The sequence below is a fragment of the Prionailurus viverrinus genome, chromosome A3 (assembly GCF_022837055.1).
Source record: "Prionailurus viverrinus isolate Anna chromosome A3, UM_Priviv_1.0, whole genome shotgun sequence".
Taxonomy (NCBI): domain Eukaryota; kingdom Metazoa; phylum Chordata; class Mammalia; order Carnivora; family Felidae; genus Prionailurus; species Prionailurus viverrinus.
The window spans coordinates 105066611-105084034 of NC_062563.1; the positions used below are offsets into that span (position 1 = coordinate 105066611).

The window sequence follows — 17424 nt, forward strand, 5'->3', positions numbered from 1 at the left end:
TGCTGCCCAATGGAAAAATAATGCAAACTAGAAATGCAGTTTTAAGTTTTTTCATGACCGCACTGAGATGTCTTTGTTTTCTGCCGCCATTTCTAACACTAATAGTGTGATTTTTCTCTAACACTAAATATGTGTTGTTTTTCCACGCTAGTTCTCTGAAACCAACCAGGTGTCCAAACAATTCAATTCAATTCTGACACTAACTCCTGGAGTTAGCACAGACCCCTCAAGTTAAGGGCTCACCCCACAAGCTGCCCTAATTCAGATGCCAGTCACAAGTCCCAGGGGCCTGTACTTCTGAGCGACCAGCTGTAAATTCAGTTCCCATACACGCCTCCTCAGGTTTGATAATTTGCTAGAGGGACTCACAGAACTCAGGAAAACACCTTCCTTGTGTTTACCAGTTTATTATAAAGGCTACAGCTCAGGAACAGCCAAATGGAAGGGGCGGATAGGCAAGGTATTGGGACATGGGGAGAGTGGGACCTGGATCTTCCTACCCGTACCCTCTCTGGTCTGGGCACCACCCCCCTCCAGACTTCCCATGCCCACTAGTACAACACTTCAAAGTGGTCACCGACCCGGAAGGCTCCCTAAACCCTGTCTTTTCGGGGTTTTTATGGAAGTATTATTATATAGCCATGATTGATTAAATGGCCATTGGTGATAGAATTCGGTTTCCTGCTCCTTTATCCTCCCCGAAGGTGAGAGGGCTGGTGGGATGGTGCCCTGAAAGTTCCAACCTTCTAATCACATGATTGGTTCTTCTGGCACCCTGCCCCCCACCCCACCCACCCCACCGCATTACCTCAAGAATAAACTCAAGTCTGATTGAAAGGGACTTATGAGGAATAACATAAGACATTCCTGTCACTCAGGAAATTCCAAGAGTTTTAGGAACTCTTGCCAAGAACTGGGAATAAAGACAAAATATATATATATATTTTTTTCTTTTTAATATTTCATTGTATATATATCATATATGTATATTTATTATATGACATGCATTTAAAAAAAGGAAAAAAGGAAGTACCTAAAAAAGGTGGCTCAGTCAGTTAAGCCTCTGACTCTTGATTTCAGCTCAGGTTGTGAGATTGAGCCCCGTGTTGGTCTCTGTGCTGACAGCACAGAGAAGCCTTATTGGGATCCTCTCTCTCCCTCTCTCCCTGCCTCTCCCTCCCCCCACTCTCTCTCTTTCTCTCAAATAAACATTAAAAAAGAAAAAGAAACAGGTGATTTTTAATAGCATATTTATATTATCTAATATATCAAAATATTATCATTTCAACCTATAATCAATATTAAAAAATCTTTCCTTTTTTTTTTTTTCATACCAAGTCTTCCAATTCCAGTGTGTGTTTTACACCTAAACAGCACATCTCCGTGTGAACTGGTCACACTTCAAGTGTCAGTAGTCCCACATGGCAATGGCTGCTGTATTGCACGGTTCAAGTTAAATCATCTTTTCAATGGTAGCGTAGTATTCCAATTTCAGGTAGATGTACATGTGGTTTCCAACCTATAAGAACTAGGTTGCACGGAGCTGTGATTAGCTTCCGCTATGAGATACAAAAGACCCCCCCAAATAGTGGCTTAAATAAGGTAGAAGCATATTTCTCTTACGCGTGGAAGAAGTGTGGAGGCCAGCAATCAAAGGATATTGAACACCCCATCTAATGTTTCACTCTGTACTTAAGTGGGAGGCAGCCCTTCCAAGGCTTATCTCGTTAGTTTAAGTTGGCTGCTAGATCTTTTAATGATTCCAGGAAGCGAAAGAAGAAAGGGGAATAAGAGGTCAAAAGGCATGAGCTGCTATCTTTTTAAGACGATTTCCTGGAATTTACGCAAAAAAACTTCCCGTGATATCTCCTTGATCAGAATGGAGTCTCCTGGTAACACGCAGCTGCAAGCAGGGTTTGGAATACGTAGACTTCTAGCTGGCTCATTGCTAAAATCAGGGATTCTGTTACAAAAGAAATGGTGGACAGTAGGTACCAGCCTATGTGGTGATCCATCTACACAGACGTCTTTGTAGGTTCATCTGATTTATCCCCTTCAGATAAATTCCTAGGTGTTCATTGCTGGTGCAAAAGGTCTGCGCCTTTATATTTTGATTTAATGTGCCAGTTTGCCCTTCAGAAAAGTTCTGCCTCTTTGTACTTCCGTCCCCAGCCTCTGAGAGTACTTGTTTCCCTACGCGTGTGCCTGTGATGGCTGCCTGCCCCCAGTCTTTACGCTATGGTGGTAACAGGCAAAAAGAGGCTCGTTGTTGCTTTTTATTTGCATTCATTGTACTGCCAGTGAGGTTGAGCATCATTTACTATGCTTTCTGGCCATCTCTACTTTTACTTTGTAAATTGCCTTGTTTTAGTTCTTTTGGCCGTTCTTCTAAGATTTTAAAAAATTGTGATTTATATGAGTTTTGTAATATGTTCAGAATAAAGGTATTAACCCTTGGAAATCTGTAGTAGAGATTTTCTTTGGTGACCTTCAGCCATGTTTATCTATTATGTTGCTAAGTCTGTCAGTATTTCCATGTCATTTGTGATTTTTGGAGTTGGTATTGTAATTGGAAAGGACTTCCCCATCTCAAGATTATTTTCTTCTTTTATAGTTCTTTTATTTCTATCTTCTTTGTTTCCACTGGAATAATTTCCATCTGGAATTTATTTTGACTAAACTTGCTCTCTACCTCTATCCTTGTAATTTTTTCAACTAGCAAAGCTATCAACAATGTGTTGAAATAGTTTTCCCCCTGATTTCTTATTATACCCACCGTGTACATTCCTGTCAATAGTTGAGCCTTTCTGAAAGTCTTTTATTGGTTGATTTTTGCATTAGATAAAAAGCGCTTGATATTTCAATAATTTTTCAGCCCTATAATAAAGAAGAAGGCCAAGACTCAAGTGAAGAAGGCAGCGAAGAAGATACAGAGGTGGGGGACCAAACAGCAGAAGGGGCAGAAGTTAAACAAAGGTAAAAGGTGGGAAAGGATATCAAAATGAGTTTAAGGAACTTTTTATTTTTACTGTTGTACATAGTTCAAGAATCTCTTAAAATGGAGATAACTTGCATTTTGAGAACTGGGCTTTTCATATTACTGTTTGGTTCAGTACTACTTTAATTTTGTGATTATTTTTAGTGCATGATATTTTTCTATCTCGGTTTCTTTTAGAGACTTCTACCTTTTTAGAACTTACTGACAATTCAATATTTTGTTCTTTGATTAATGATGCTAATTGCGTAAATAGTCGTGGGCTGTCTGTGCATTCACCTTGCTTTTTTTTCTTCCCCAGAACTGATTCTCATTGGAATGCTGTCCGGAAAGCTATCTCGGAGGTTGGTATTGCCTGTCCTGTTAAACGATGTCTTGTTTTGTTACCTAATAGTTCTGATAGAGTTCAGATTCAAAACAGGATGGAGACTTTGGAAGATAGCTTTGGATCTTAAACAGGGTACAGGGCACGAAATGTACAGAGCATAAAACATACGGTTCATGTAATATTTCTCATTAGGCCTCTTCTGTAAGAAGAGTAGAATTGAGGGCTTGCAACTATTTCTTATTGATTCTGCCTGAGTTTTCTATCATTTGGGTAAAGATATTAAATTCCAGTCGATATGAAAAATTCTAAAAAGCTCAAAAAAGTGAGAAATTATCCATATTCCTATCATTTAAAAGTTTAGGTTTTAAAAAAAATTTTTTTTAATGTTTTATTTCTTTTTGACAGAGAGGGAGAGACAGAGCATGAGCAGGGGAGGGGCAGAGAGAGAGAGACACACAGAATCGGAAGCAGGCTCCAGGCTCTGAGCTGTCAGCACAGAGCTCAACGCGGGGCTCGAACCCACAGAGGGCGAGATCATGACCTGAGCCGAAGTCGGAGGCTCAACCGACTGAGCCACCCAGGCGCCCCTTAAAAGTTTTTTTTTAAGTTTATTTATTTTGATAGAGAGCATGATCAGGGTAGGGGCAGAGAGAGAGGAGGGGGAGAGAATCCCAAACAGGCTCTAGGCTGTCAGATGCAGCCCTCAAACTCACAAACCACGAGATCATGACCTGAGCCGACATCAAGAGTCGGACACTCAACTGACTGATCCAGCCAGGTGCCCCCCCATTCCTATAATTTTTAAAAGTTACATAACCAAGTGAAAATCCACTCCTTTCCTCCCAGAAGGGATCACCATTAATAGTTTAGTGAATATCCTTTCTGACCTTTTACACCACGTATCACTTACATGGACGTACTCGTGTATGTATGTGTGTGCGTACGCATATACAAAAAAAAGACATGAATTCTTCAGTGCGTATCAGTTTACGACGTTAACTCACCTGTTACGTGGCAGCACACTGTAGAGCAGGACACGGGGAGGGACATTTTGATGAAAGATGTACAGGAAACAGCTGGTCTGGAGCTCAGAGATGGGCACTGCGTAGGGCTTAGATGCGTAGGGCTTAGGTCCTTGGGAGAGGCCAGGATTCGATGATGGCATCCTCAGGAATTTGGGGCTAAGTTGCTGTATTTGTCCACTGAAGTCTGCATGTTTGTGTTTTCCTACTTTGGGTTGTAGTTGCTATAGCAATAAGAGAAAGTATTATAGAGGTGAGGAGACATGAATGAAAACAACTGATTTTGGTTTTTACTGTCTCCAGCAGATAAACACTATTGATGTGCTAACCACAATGGGAGCTATTCCCTCAGGGTTCAGGCCTTCCATGCTCTTCCAGCTTCTGGAGGAAGGTAACGAGCGTCTGTGAGCCACCACAGATTTGTAGTTAAGCAGTCAGGCTTTGGGATTAATTTTCTGGTTTTAGCCAAAACGAGTTGTTTAAAAGGATGTTGAATATCACATCTTTCTAGTTCTCATCTTTTCCTTCATCTTTCCTGTGACAGTGGAGGAAGGATCCCTGACCCTGTCAGCCGCCAGCCTGTGTGCTCTGGGTTTTAGTCCCTTTGCTTTATTTCAAAAACAATGATTCTTAATTGTTAGCCCTTTCGTGTATCTGCAGCCCGCCGCCCTTCCCCACACTGGCTTCTTCCCTCGTCATAGTACCAACACACCTGATACCTGCACCTTTTAAGAACACCAGCCCTTCTCACCCTCCCGCATTCTAGCCAAAGCCTCCCTTTCTCTCCATTTCTTCACAGAAAGACTTTTCTGAAGAGCTATTATCCATTTGCATTTCCATTTTCTTATTCGTTCTTGGATTTCTCTGTACTTGACAACATTTGCCCGTAAGCTGGGTAAAGAGAAATAATGTTGGGGGGGATCTCCTGTATAGCCTGAAGTGTTGTGTTATCTGTGGAAGGGCCGCTTTGAGTTCCTCTGCTGCAAGGCTCTTAGCCCTCCCTGAATGCGCAACTCCTTCCCATCCTTTGCATCCATCCCAGGGGCAATTCCACCTTCCTGGAGAGGTCTCCTTTGACCAATGTAGGTGCCCCCTACACCCTTCCGCTTGAGCACGCTTTATGGACCTACGTTAATTTATAATTATTTTACTTACCCTCTTCTACTTATTTTGTTTTTATTATTTCCCCCACTCAGCTGTAAACTAATGAGGGCAGGGGCTGTATTTCTGTGACTCACATACTTTGTGAGTATTTGCAGGTCTTAGCAGAGTGCCTGGCACACAGTGGGAACTCAGAAATGATTTCTCAAATGAATAAATGATTTTATAATCAGTATTCTTCACAACTAATGTATGGGAGAACACTATAAAAATGATTTTGTCTGAAGAAACGAAATTAATGATTATATATTTTTCTAAAAGGTATTCACAGATTTTCTGCATTTTACAAAAACATTTGAATGGATCATCTTCATGACAGCGCAGGTTACTGGCCTAGAAGTTTTTGTTTTGTTTTGTTTTTTTCTGAAGCTCTCCTTTTTAACCAGTTATATTGCAGAGATGTACTCTAGTAACAGGAGTTTTTCTTTTTTTGTTTATTTAAATTTTAGTTAACATGCAGTACAATATTGGTTTCAGGAGTAGAATTTAGTGATTCATCACTTACATAAAACACCCAGTGCTCACCACAAGTGCCCTTCTTAATATCTAGCCCATCTCCCCTAACCCACTAAGATCTTTCTTAAAACTGCTTTAAGATCAGCCCTTATGTGCTTCTATATTTTCTACTGTTGTTTTTACACACAAATAAATCCCCATCGGCATATATGCCTTAGAAAGCAAGTTCTAGTAGGTAGCTTGGCATTTTGGATGTCTGTTTCCTAAATTTGTGGCATAGCATTATAGATTTTTGGCTTAGGATTTCATTCCTTTCTTTGTAAGAAAATAAAGGAAAACTTGGCTTTGCAGGGAATCAATTTCAAGCAAGTTACTTCTTACAACCAGAGCTCACTCCTTCACAGCTGGCCTTCAGAGATCTAATGTGGGATGCTAAAGCAGGCACGGTGAGTATGGTCGCTATCAATAAAATTACACCTTTCCAGATTTTATCATGGTTGCAAGTATATGAATAACATGTAAATTGATTAATGCGTTATTGAAAATAAAAAAAATTGTTTCTGTATTTTAATTTTTAAACGGTGATAACTTCATTGCTAAGACAAAACTTGGATTTGTTATCTTGACTTTATTTTATTTATTTTCTCTGTTGCTCTCTTCTGCCATTGTTACAAAGGAAATAATACTAGGTATCTCTCTGAATCATTCTTTGCCTCAATTTCTTCATTAGAAAATTAGAAAATTCCCAATTAGAAAAGGGAATGCTAATAATAATAGTTCCAACATAGGGTTACTGAATTACATTATATGTGTGAAGGGCTTAGAACAGTGCCTGGCACATGATAACTCAGTAAGTGTTAGATTAACTTGGAATGAGGAAGTTCAAAGTCTTTTATGATTATACTTGTTTTGGGGAGAGCTTGGAGTAAAGGATTCCTGGTATTCTGAGTATTTGAAGTGGGAAATAGTCTTTATATTTAATTCTAGCCTCCTCCCTTTTAGCAGAGTTGAACCACATTAGAGCACATCACCCCCCTTCCCGTTGACCTTCTGCCCTCTCTCCCTCCCTTTTTCAGAGCCTCAAGGGAAAAATAAGAGGACCCAGCGTGGTTAGGTTTTGCCGGGAGAGTGGTGTAGAATTTTCTCCTCTCAACCTGAACTTTGCCTGGAACCTCCTTAGTATATAAAGTGTCTTTTATTTCAAGTCAATAATAATGTTGCATTTGGTCTGTTTAGTGTACTAGAACCTGCATGAAGGGCATTTAATTTTATGAACTTGTACCCAGAGAACTAAATATTCAGCTTTTTTTCTTTTTTTTATTAAAAAAAATATTTTTTTAACGTTTATTTATTATTGAGAGACAGAGAGACACAGAGCATGAGCAGGGGAGGGGTAGAGAGAGGGGGAGACACAGAATCCGAAGCAGGCTTCAGGCTCCGAGCTGTCAGCACAGAGCCCGATGCAGGGCTCAAAGTCACAAACTGCGAGATCATGACCTGAGCCAAAGTCGCCTAACCAACTGAGCCACCCAGGTGCCCCTTCAGCTCTTATTTCTTAAATTGAAAATGTGACAAGCTGTTAGATACTGCCTTATTTTTTCAATGATATAAGTTATTTAAATGAGGGGCTCCTGGGTGGCTCAGTCGGTTAAGCGTCTGACTTCGCATCAGGTCATGATCTCACAGTTCATGAGTTCGAGCCCCGTGTCCAGCTCTGTACTGACAGCTCAGAGCCTGGAGCCTATTTCAGATTCTGTGCCTCCCTCTCTCTCTCTCCGCCCCTTCCTCACTTGCACTCTGTTTCTCTCTCTCTCTCCCTAAAACAAATAAACATTAAAAAAAAATGTTACTTAAATGGAAAGGCTCATGACCATCAAGCAGAATGTTAAGAATCAAAGATGTCTTTAAATAAGAAACCAGAGTGGCGATTTATTTATTGACATTCTGAACTATACTTGTGAAGTAGAACTGAATAATCATATCCAATGGCCGGTGCATTCTATCAAAGCATCTGTATAAGAAGCCAAGAAGCAATGTAGGTAAATGCTTGGAATTAAAACAAGGAGGAGCCAGCCGGATATTAATGTCAGGGGTCATTGGTTACTATGCTGTGGTGACCTTCTATAGTTGCCTATGTTATATAGGAATGAATTGTAAGAATGAACCTGGAATCCAGTGATTCCATGATCAGGTCATACGTTTTACCTAGTTGTACTATTTTTTCATTATGATTTTTATGCATTTACCACCCCCCCCCCATTGCAAATGTTTCAAATAGAAAGACTGTTGGAAATTTTACCAAAGGTTTTTATTTAAGTGGAGTGGACTATTGAAACCTTCCTTGTGTGCATATGTTTATGTGTAAGCTTTTTTCTTTCATCCTTTTTTATTCTATGTGCATTTAAAGTATTTATTAAAAATGCTTTGAAAATGAACTTGTCTTATAAGTCATAAAGTAAGCCTTGTTTTTATAACCATTTTTTTTTTCTCAGATTAAGTCAATACCAAGTCGTGTTTCATTCATTCTGACCCTCTGGAGCTGTAAAATGATTCCTCTTCCAGGAACAAGCATCCAGGTGCTCAGTAGACATGTTAGCCTCTGTCTGTTTGATGGAAATAAGGTGAGCTTACTGCGGAGGAAAACAGATCAATCAGGATAGGAGAATACTTTGTTAATGCTGCATATTAAACATGTACTGCATTGAGTTTGTCTTTCTGTTTGTCTCTCTTTCAATTTCTCTCCCTCTCTCTCTCTCTCTCTCTCTCTGTATGTTTATGTGTACATATAAAATAATATGTGATGGAGTGCAAACTGTAAGGCTCTGATGGCATAGGTTTAATTCCTGGCTCTTTCCGTTGCCAAGTGTATGATGTTGGTGTATATGTCCCAGTTAACTCCTCTGAGCCTTAGATTTCTCACTTACAAAAAAAGGTACTGATGCCTGTCTTCTAGTATCGTATATAGTTCAGCTCTTGAGTGTACAGAGTAGTTTATGTTTTACAAATGTACACCTGTATAATCAACATCCAGATCAAGACATGGAGCATTACCAGCACCTTACAAAGTTTGCTTGTGTCCTTTTTCGTGACTCTTGCCAAATTAATTGATTTGTTTGTGAGACACGGCTTAAATACAGTGCTTAGATGGAATTTGTAATTTGTGGGATGTTAACAAAATATTGCTTAGAGAGAAGTTTACAGCACTCGCTGCGTTAGAAAAGAATTCTCATGTTGAGAGTCTAAGCTCCCTCCTGAGAGGGGGTTCTCGGGTTGAGATCTATGGACGAAGAGGCCTTTAGAAGGCGAAGGGAAAAGGGAAGAGGAGCCTGGCCAAAGGAACATCACAGGCAAAGGCCCTGGTGGGGAAGGACTCGGGAAAGCCAGTGTGGCCAAGTGGAGAGAGGCAAGAGGAAGTGTGGGATGGGGTGACATGGGAGACATCAGGAACACGGTATGAGACACTGTAAGCCATGATGTAAGGGAGTTTTGTCTTTATCCTAAAGACAGTGAAGTCATTGGAGGAAGTGACAGAGTTTAGATTTACACTTTGGGAATATCTCTGGCTCTTCTTTGGAGATGAATTACAAGGGGGGCCAGAAGGACATGAGTAGACCATTTGGGGTCTTTGGCACAGTGTGGTGGTCAAAGGGCAGCCCGTGGCGCCTCCAAGAAAACAAAACTTGGAGTCAGTCATTTGCCCCAGATGAACCTCGGCTCCACCAGCTTGGTGTGGGATGCTGACCAAATTACTTGGCCCTCCTCTCTCTCACTTTCCTCATCCGGTACACATCTCTTAGGGTCCATGTGAGGATGAAATGAGTTAATATAATAGTAAAGCACCTAGAAAATACATAGAACATAAATGTGGCTAGATGAGATATGAAGCGGATACCTTAGTCTGGGGAAGTGGAGATCTCGGAGAGGAGAACCGCGGCTACAGGGATACGTAGACCGTAAAAACCACAATTTGACGCTGGCTTGCAGATGGAGGGTGAGGGAGAGCGGAGTGTCAAACATGCCACTAGGTCTCTGGCTTCCACATCCGGGCAGTTGGTGGTGACACTCAGTGAGATAGGGAGCACTGAGAGCTGATCAGATATGGAGGAGTTTGTGGGTTTAGCTTCACTCATGCTGAGTCTACTTACAGCTCCCAGTGCCTTTCTTTCTTTCGGAACTGGGAATAAATAAATGAACGGGGTCATTCCAGTGATCCTCCCTCATTTCTACACACCCTGCACAAAACACTGCCATTAATAAGCCAGTAGGTGTCATCAGCGACCAAAAAAAGGGTGAATTGCCTTCTTTGCTTAGATCTGGTTTGATATTTCACTTTCCCTCTCCCTATGCTCATGAATGAGAACCTAAAGACTGGAATTTTATTGATCTAACATATCAAGATATTAGAAGTTATTCATTAAAAATAACAGAAGGGAATTTATGTAACTAATCTATGTCAAAGTTCCAATTGACAAATTAGAGACGATAGTTAATAGTTATATAAATACTTGTGCTATTTACCTAAGAGTGCTTCCCTACTTCTAGGGAATAAAAACAATAAAAGCATTATTGTTAAAACTCTATGTAGAGTTTGAACTCTAGAACCATAAGAACTCTAGTTTGAACTCTAGAACCACAGGAACTCTAGTTTTAACTCTAGAACCATCAAGAACCACATCACACAATATTATATTTACTTCCGCCATCAAGCATAATTTAGAAAACTTGGAAGACAATCTGTTGTATTTATCCTTATTTTTACTCTTTCCATTGTTCTTCCTTCCTTCCTAATGTTAAAAGTTTCCTGATTTTAACATGTTCTTACTCTTGAGAGAATTTCCTTTAACCACTCTTTCTGCTGGCTACAAATTCTCGTTGGTTTTCTTTATCCAAAAATGCCTGTTTCCCGTTTATTCCTGAGGGATATTTTCACTAGATATGGAATTATGGTTTGGCCTTTCTTTCTTTCTTTCTTTCTTTCTTTCTTTCTTTCTTTCTTTCAGCACTTGAGAAATACTGTGCCCCTTCGTTCTATGGCTTCTGAATGGCAACCCACTATCACTAGAATTGGTGTTCCCTTATTGGTAAATCTAGATGTTATTTCTTTCAAGCCATATGGGTTTCGTTTTTATATGTTTATGATGTACTTGGGCATGGATTTCTTGGGTTTATCTTGTTTAAGGCTTGCTCAGCTTCTTAAACTAGAGGCTTATGTCCTTTGCCAAATTTGGGGATATTTCAGCCATAATTTTCTTGAATACTTCTCTAGCTCCAGACTGTCTTCTGGGACTCTGATGACATGAATGTGCGATCTTTTGTTATAATCCCACAGGTTCCTGAGGCTCTGTTTTTTTTTTTCCCCCATCAACTTTATCTTAGTTGTTCATAGTGCATAATTTCTATTTTCCTACCTTCAAGCTCCCTGATTCTTTGCTTTTTTATTCAACATTTGAGTCTGTCCAGTGAGTTGTGTGTGTTTGTGCACACCTTGGTTATTGTGTTTTTCAATTCTAGAGTTTCCGCTAGGTTGTTCATTTTTATCTTCCATATCTTTGTTGAGAGTTTGTATTTCTTTCTGTATTTTGAATTAGTTTCAAACATGTCCATAGTTGCTTATGGAAGTATTTTTAGGTGTCTGCTTTTCAGGCGTCAGATAATTCCAACATTTGTGTCATCTCAGTGTTGGCATCTGTTGATTGTCCTTTCTCATTCAAGCTGAGGTTTTCCTGGTTCTTGGTATGATGAGTGATTTTTCAATTGTATCTTGGACATTTTAGGTATTATGGGTTTCTGGATCTTATTTTAACTTCTGTTTTAGCAGGCCCCTGACACCATGCTGTCAAGGGAAGGTAGGTGGCACCTCACCACCCCAGGTGAGAATGGAAGTCCAGGTTCCTCACTTGGCTTCTACTCACATCCCTGGGGGGACAGTGTGCTTCCTGACTCTGGGGCCCTGATAGAAGTTCACACTCCTCACCAGGCCTCCACTGACAGCACTCACTGTGTCGTGCCTCAGGACCTATGATCCCTAGCCAGTCCACTTTCCTGGCTCCACATTGGACGTTATGTATAAAATAAAACTAAGGTTTGTAAATTTCATTATATTAAATTTTACGTCAAAAAATAACTGTGAATCAAAAATGAACTCTAGTTAATGATATGCATGCTAGTTTAGAGAGAGGTTACTAATGTCTGCAGGCTTGCAGCGCATCAAAAAATAAGATGAATTGAGGGATAGATAGATGATATATGTGATAAAGCAAGGATAGTAAGATGTTAATGGTAAAATCTAGGTGATGAGTATATGAGAGTTCACTGTATGTTTCTTTTAACTTGTCTGATATGTTTAACACATTTCAGAATCACCACCATTGTATATTTCACCCTTTTAAAACATGAATTAAAAACCCTTAAGTACTCACTAAGAAATAATACATCCACTAATTACCCATCTGTTTTGCCAATAAGAGAAATAGAAAGCAAGCCTGTAGCTCACATTTAGAATCTTTCAGATCTTGGAACATTATAATTTTCCAATTTGTTTACTTGTCTCCTTTTAGATCTATTTTATACTCACCTTATTTTTGTTGGAATTAGCAATATTTTTAAAAATATGAACAATTTTAAACATAGAAATGTGCAGAGGGGTGCCTGGGTGGCTCAATCAGTTAAGCATTTGACTCTTGGTTTCAACTCAGGTCATGATCTCACGGTTTGTGAGTTCAAACTGCATGTCAGGCTCTGCGATGGCAGTGCTCAGCCCGCGTGGGATTCTCTCTCTGCCCCTTCCCCACTCAACACACACTCTCTCAAAATAAATAAATAAAACAAACAAAAAAAGGAATGTGCAGAGAATAATGTAACAGACACTCATGGCCTTATCACCTAGTTCTATTGAAGCCTCCGAGTTTGTAATAAGTACTTTAACTTCTTTTAAAATAAAAAATGAGTACTTTCTGCTCAATTTTCCGTAAACCTAAGACTTCTCATTAAAACTAGTCTATTATTGGGGCACCTGGGTGGCGCAGTCGGTTAAGCGTCCGACTTCAGCCAGGTCACGATCTCGCGGTCCGTGAGTTCGAGCCCCGCGTCGGGCTCTGGGCTGATGGCTCGGAGCCTGGAGCCTGTTTCCGATTCTGTGTCTCCCTCTCTCTCTGCCCCTCCCCCATTCACGCTCTGTCTCTCTCTGTCCCAAAAATAAATAAACATTGAAAAAATAAATAAATAAAAATAAAATAAAATAAACTAGTCTATTATTTAAACAAATTTTCTTTTACATTTACTTATTTTTGAGAGACAGAGAGACAGAGCGTGAGCAGGGGAGGGGCAGAAAGAGAGAGAGACACAGAATCAGAAGCAGGCTTCAGGCTCCCAGCTGTCAGCACAGAGCCCGACGTGGGGCTCGAACCCATGAACTGTGAGATCATGCCCTGAGCCGAAGTCAGGCGCTTAACCGACTGAGCCACCCAGGTGCCCCAAAAGTAGTCTATTATTTTAAAAATAAATACTGCACGGCTGCCTGGGTGGCTCAGTCAGTTAAGCATCCAACTTCAGCTCACATCATGACCTAATGGTGTGTGAGTTTGAGCCCCACATCAGGCTCTCTGCTGACAGCTTAGATCCTGGAGCCTGCTTCGCATTGTGGGTCTCCCTCTCTCTCTCTGTCCCTCCCCGACTAGTGTTCTGTCTCCCTCTTTCAAAAATAAACATAAGAGGGGTGCCTGGGTGGTGCAGTCGGTTAAGCGTCCGACTTCAGCCAGGTCACGATCTCGCGGTCCGTGAGTTTGAGCCCCGCGTCGGGCTCTGGGCTGATAGCTCGGAGCCTGGAGCCTGTTTCCGATTCTGTGTCTCCCTCTCTCTCTGCCCCTCCCCCGTTCATGCTCTGTCTCTCTCTGTCCCAAAAATAAATAAACGTTGAAAAAAAAAATTTTTTTTAAATAAATAAATAAATAAACATAAGAAAGAAAGAAAGAAAGAAAGAAAAAAGAAAGAAAGAAAGAAAGAAAGAAAGAAAGAAAGAAAGAAAGAAAGAAAAAATAAAAGTAAATACTGCAAGTATGATTGAAAGCCCCAATGTATCCCTCCCACATCCTGCTGGTTTCCTCCCTCCATATAGATAACCCTTATCCTAAATTTTGTTTTATTAACTTTATACAGCCTAATTTTTAATAATCCCATGTTTTATAAAATGGTATCATATCCTTGTACCTTCTGCAAATTTCTTTTTTCTCCCTTTATGTTTTATCCAAGTTGATGGATTTTGCTCTTGGTCGTTCTTTTTAACTGTTGAGTGGTATTTCATTACAGGGACATGCCACCATTTATCCCTTATTCTCTTGAACATTTCTACTATTATAGTCTTTCAGGGAACATTCTTATACACGTTGATTTGCGTTCATGTGAGACAAGGCTTTAGAATATGTATAAGTGTACTTGGGAGTAGATTGCTGAATGGTGGATTACTGTGTTAGATAATGCCAAATTATTCTCCACAGAGGTTCTTCCAGGTAATACGGCCGTGATCCCAGTTTCTCCATATCTTCACAATCGGTATTATCTTACCAATGTTTTGGGTATGAAATGGAATCTCATTGTGGTTTTGGTTTTGATTTCCCTGATATCTAGTGTGTTTTTAAATGTCTCTTCTTACGTTTATTAACCAATCAGATTTCCATCATTATGAATTGTCTTTTGTGTCTTTTGCTCATTTTTCTTTTGGATTTTTATAAATTTAAATCTTTCATTTGGATTTCCAAGCTTCGTATAACTTAATATAAGTATGTTAAATATATAATTGATTTATAATTCTTGATAAATACTGGACATTTTGTTGGTTATTTGCATTCCAAGCACTTCCAGGTCTGTGGGTTGGCATTTAAGTTTGTGTTGTTTAAGTTCGCTTCCAAGAACAGAAGTTCTAAAGTTCATGGATGTTAGCTGTATCAGTCTTTTCATTTATGGTTTATGCTTTTCATGTCTTGTTTAAGAAATCCTTCCCTTGTATGGAAACCAATCTGACAATAAATTTCATATTAATAAAATAAAATAAAATAAAATAAAATTAAATTAAATTAAATTAAATTAAATTAAAAAAGAAATTCTTCCCTATGTCAGGATCATAAAGATACTCTCTTTTATTTTCTTCTAAATATTTCTGTTCACTGTGGTATTGACTCTACCTAGAATTTATTTCTATGTATTTTGTAAAGTAGAGATCTAGTTTTATTTTTTCCATATTTATAGCCAGTTGTCTCAATAACATTTATTGAAGAGTTCATCTGTTCCCCATGACTTGCAAGGCGGCTCTGTTATGTAACAAGTGTTCATCTCTATATGGATTGGGTTCCAGTGTCTGTTCTGATCAATTGGTGTATTTGTCTTTCCCTGGACCAATAATAGTCTTAACTGCTATGGCTTTATAATATGACAAGTCCCCTCAGTTTGCTTTCTATATAAATTATTCTTAACTAATCTAGACTATTTGCTCCTCCATATGAATTTTAGCATCAACTTGTTAAATTACATTTTAGAACCCGGTTGGGATTTTTAGTAGAATTGCATTGAATTTTTAGATTCATTTTAGTAGAAGCTTTACAGAATTAACTCATAAAGCCTTAAACATATGATATGATCTTTCTATGTATTCTGATCTTCATTTTTATTTTATCATAATGTTTCATAATTTTCTTTATAAAAGTCTTGCATGGTTCTTGTTTAAATACAAATATTTGGGGTTTTTGTCATTTTTAGATAAATATATCATCATATTTATTGCAAATTGGATCATTGTCCAAATCCAAATATAGTAGCCACTAGCTGAATGTTACTATTTAAATTTAAATAATTATTTACTTAAATTTAAAATAACTTTAAATGCATATTAATTTAAAACTTAATTAAAATTAAATGAAATTTAAAATTTAGTTCCTTAGTATCACCAACTACATTTCAAGTGATTGATAGCCATATGTGGCTAATGGCTGCCATATTGGATAGCACACACAGAATGTATTTATTATCACAGAAAGTTCTATTAGAGTTCTATTGGACAGCACTGGGTCCCTATATCAAGAATGTTACTGAGTAACACATTTGAAACTCTGACTTTTTTAAAAGATGGTAAAACATAAGTCACATCGGTAATTGATTGACATGGTTATTTACAGTCTGCCTTTGCCTTTTCATTTAAAAATCAAATTTTTATCATCAAGTTTTTCAAACATTCACAAAAGTAGAGAGAATAGTATAATTATCAAGATTTTGCTCAACTGGCTAATCTATCCCCAATGTTTTTCTTCATTTTTTATAAAAGCATTGTAGTGAAAACTTTTGACATTCCATTTTATTCCTATATATATATATGAATCAATATTTATGCATGTATAAACATATAAACATTTTCTTACATAACCACTTTGTTTAATGTCCACTCATTTTTGAGAGAGAAAGAGAGCGAGTGGAGGAGGGGCAGAGAGAGAGGAAGACACAGAATCCGAAGCAGGCTCCAGGCTCTGAGCCGTCAGTACAGAGCCGGACACGGGGCTCAAACCCATGAACTGTGAGATCATGACCTGAGCCGAAGTCAGACCCTTAACTGACTGAGCCACCCAGGCACTTTTCGTACATAACCACTTTTCTTACATAACCACCATTATCCCCTCTGCAATATTAAGAATCATTCCATTTTTCTATCTAATACCCAGCCCATATTCAGATTTCCTGGTTGTTTTAAAATTTTTCTTTGTATACTTGTTCTGATCCATACAAAGTCCAAACATTGCATTCGGTTGTCATGTATCTTAAGTCTCTTTTAATCCAGCAGTCTCCTTTATCCTGCCTTTTAATTTTTGTGCCATTAACTTGAAGAAACTGGGTCAGCCATCACAGAGAATGCCTCACTTTCTGGAGTAGCACTGCCCATAGAACTTTCTGTGATAATGGAAATATTCTATGTCTGTCTGTGCTATCCAGCATGGTAGCCACTAACCCAATGTGGCTTCACACATGGCTAGCATGACTATTTAAATTTTAAAGTTAAAGTTAAATAGCTGCATGCGACCAGTGGCTACTATATTGGATAATACAGCTCTGGAAGATTTCTTTTTACTTCCTTTTATTATCATTAACTTGTTTCTCTATTTACCTTCCCCCTGCCTTATTATTTCCTGAAAATTAGCTAGTTTTGGTAGCTATATGAATTGGAATCTTCTTCTTATATTTTCTTTTTTTTTTTTTTGAAATTGTTTAACTTTTTATAAGTTTATTTTTGAGAGAGAGAGCATGAGCATGGGAGGGACAGAGAGAGAGGGAGAAAGAGAATCCCAAGCAGGCTCCACCCTGTCAGCTCAGAGCCAATTCAGGACTTGATCTCACAAACTGTGAGATCATGACCTAAGCTGAAATCAAGGGTTAGATGCTTAACCTACTGAGCCACCCAGGAGCCCCACCTCTTATATTTTCTAAGT

At 38.9% G+C, this 17424-nt stretch overlaps 1 protein-coding gene across 3 annotated transcripts in view; it reads left to right on the plus strand.

The window, feature by feature from the left end:
* Positions 1–17424, plus strand: part of NPHP1 (nephrocystin 1) — a 60089-nt gene that overhangs the window by 13208 nt on the left and 29457 nt on the right. For 2 of the 3 annotated variants that reach the window (XM_047854642.1, XM_047854645.1), the window contains 5 exons: positions 2876–2976; positions 3297–3339; positions 4649–4736; positions 6314–6408; positions 8455–8583. In XM_047854642.1, the coding sequence (XP_047710598.1) occupies positions 2876–2976; positions 3297–3339; positions 4649–4736; positions 6314–6408; positions 8455–8583 (456 nt within the window). The remainder of the gene's footprint in view (positions 1–2875; positions 2977–3296; positions 3340–4648; positions 4737–6313; positions 6409–8454; positions 8584–17424) is intronic. The other variant, XM_047854643.1, reaches the window with a different exon arrangement.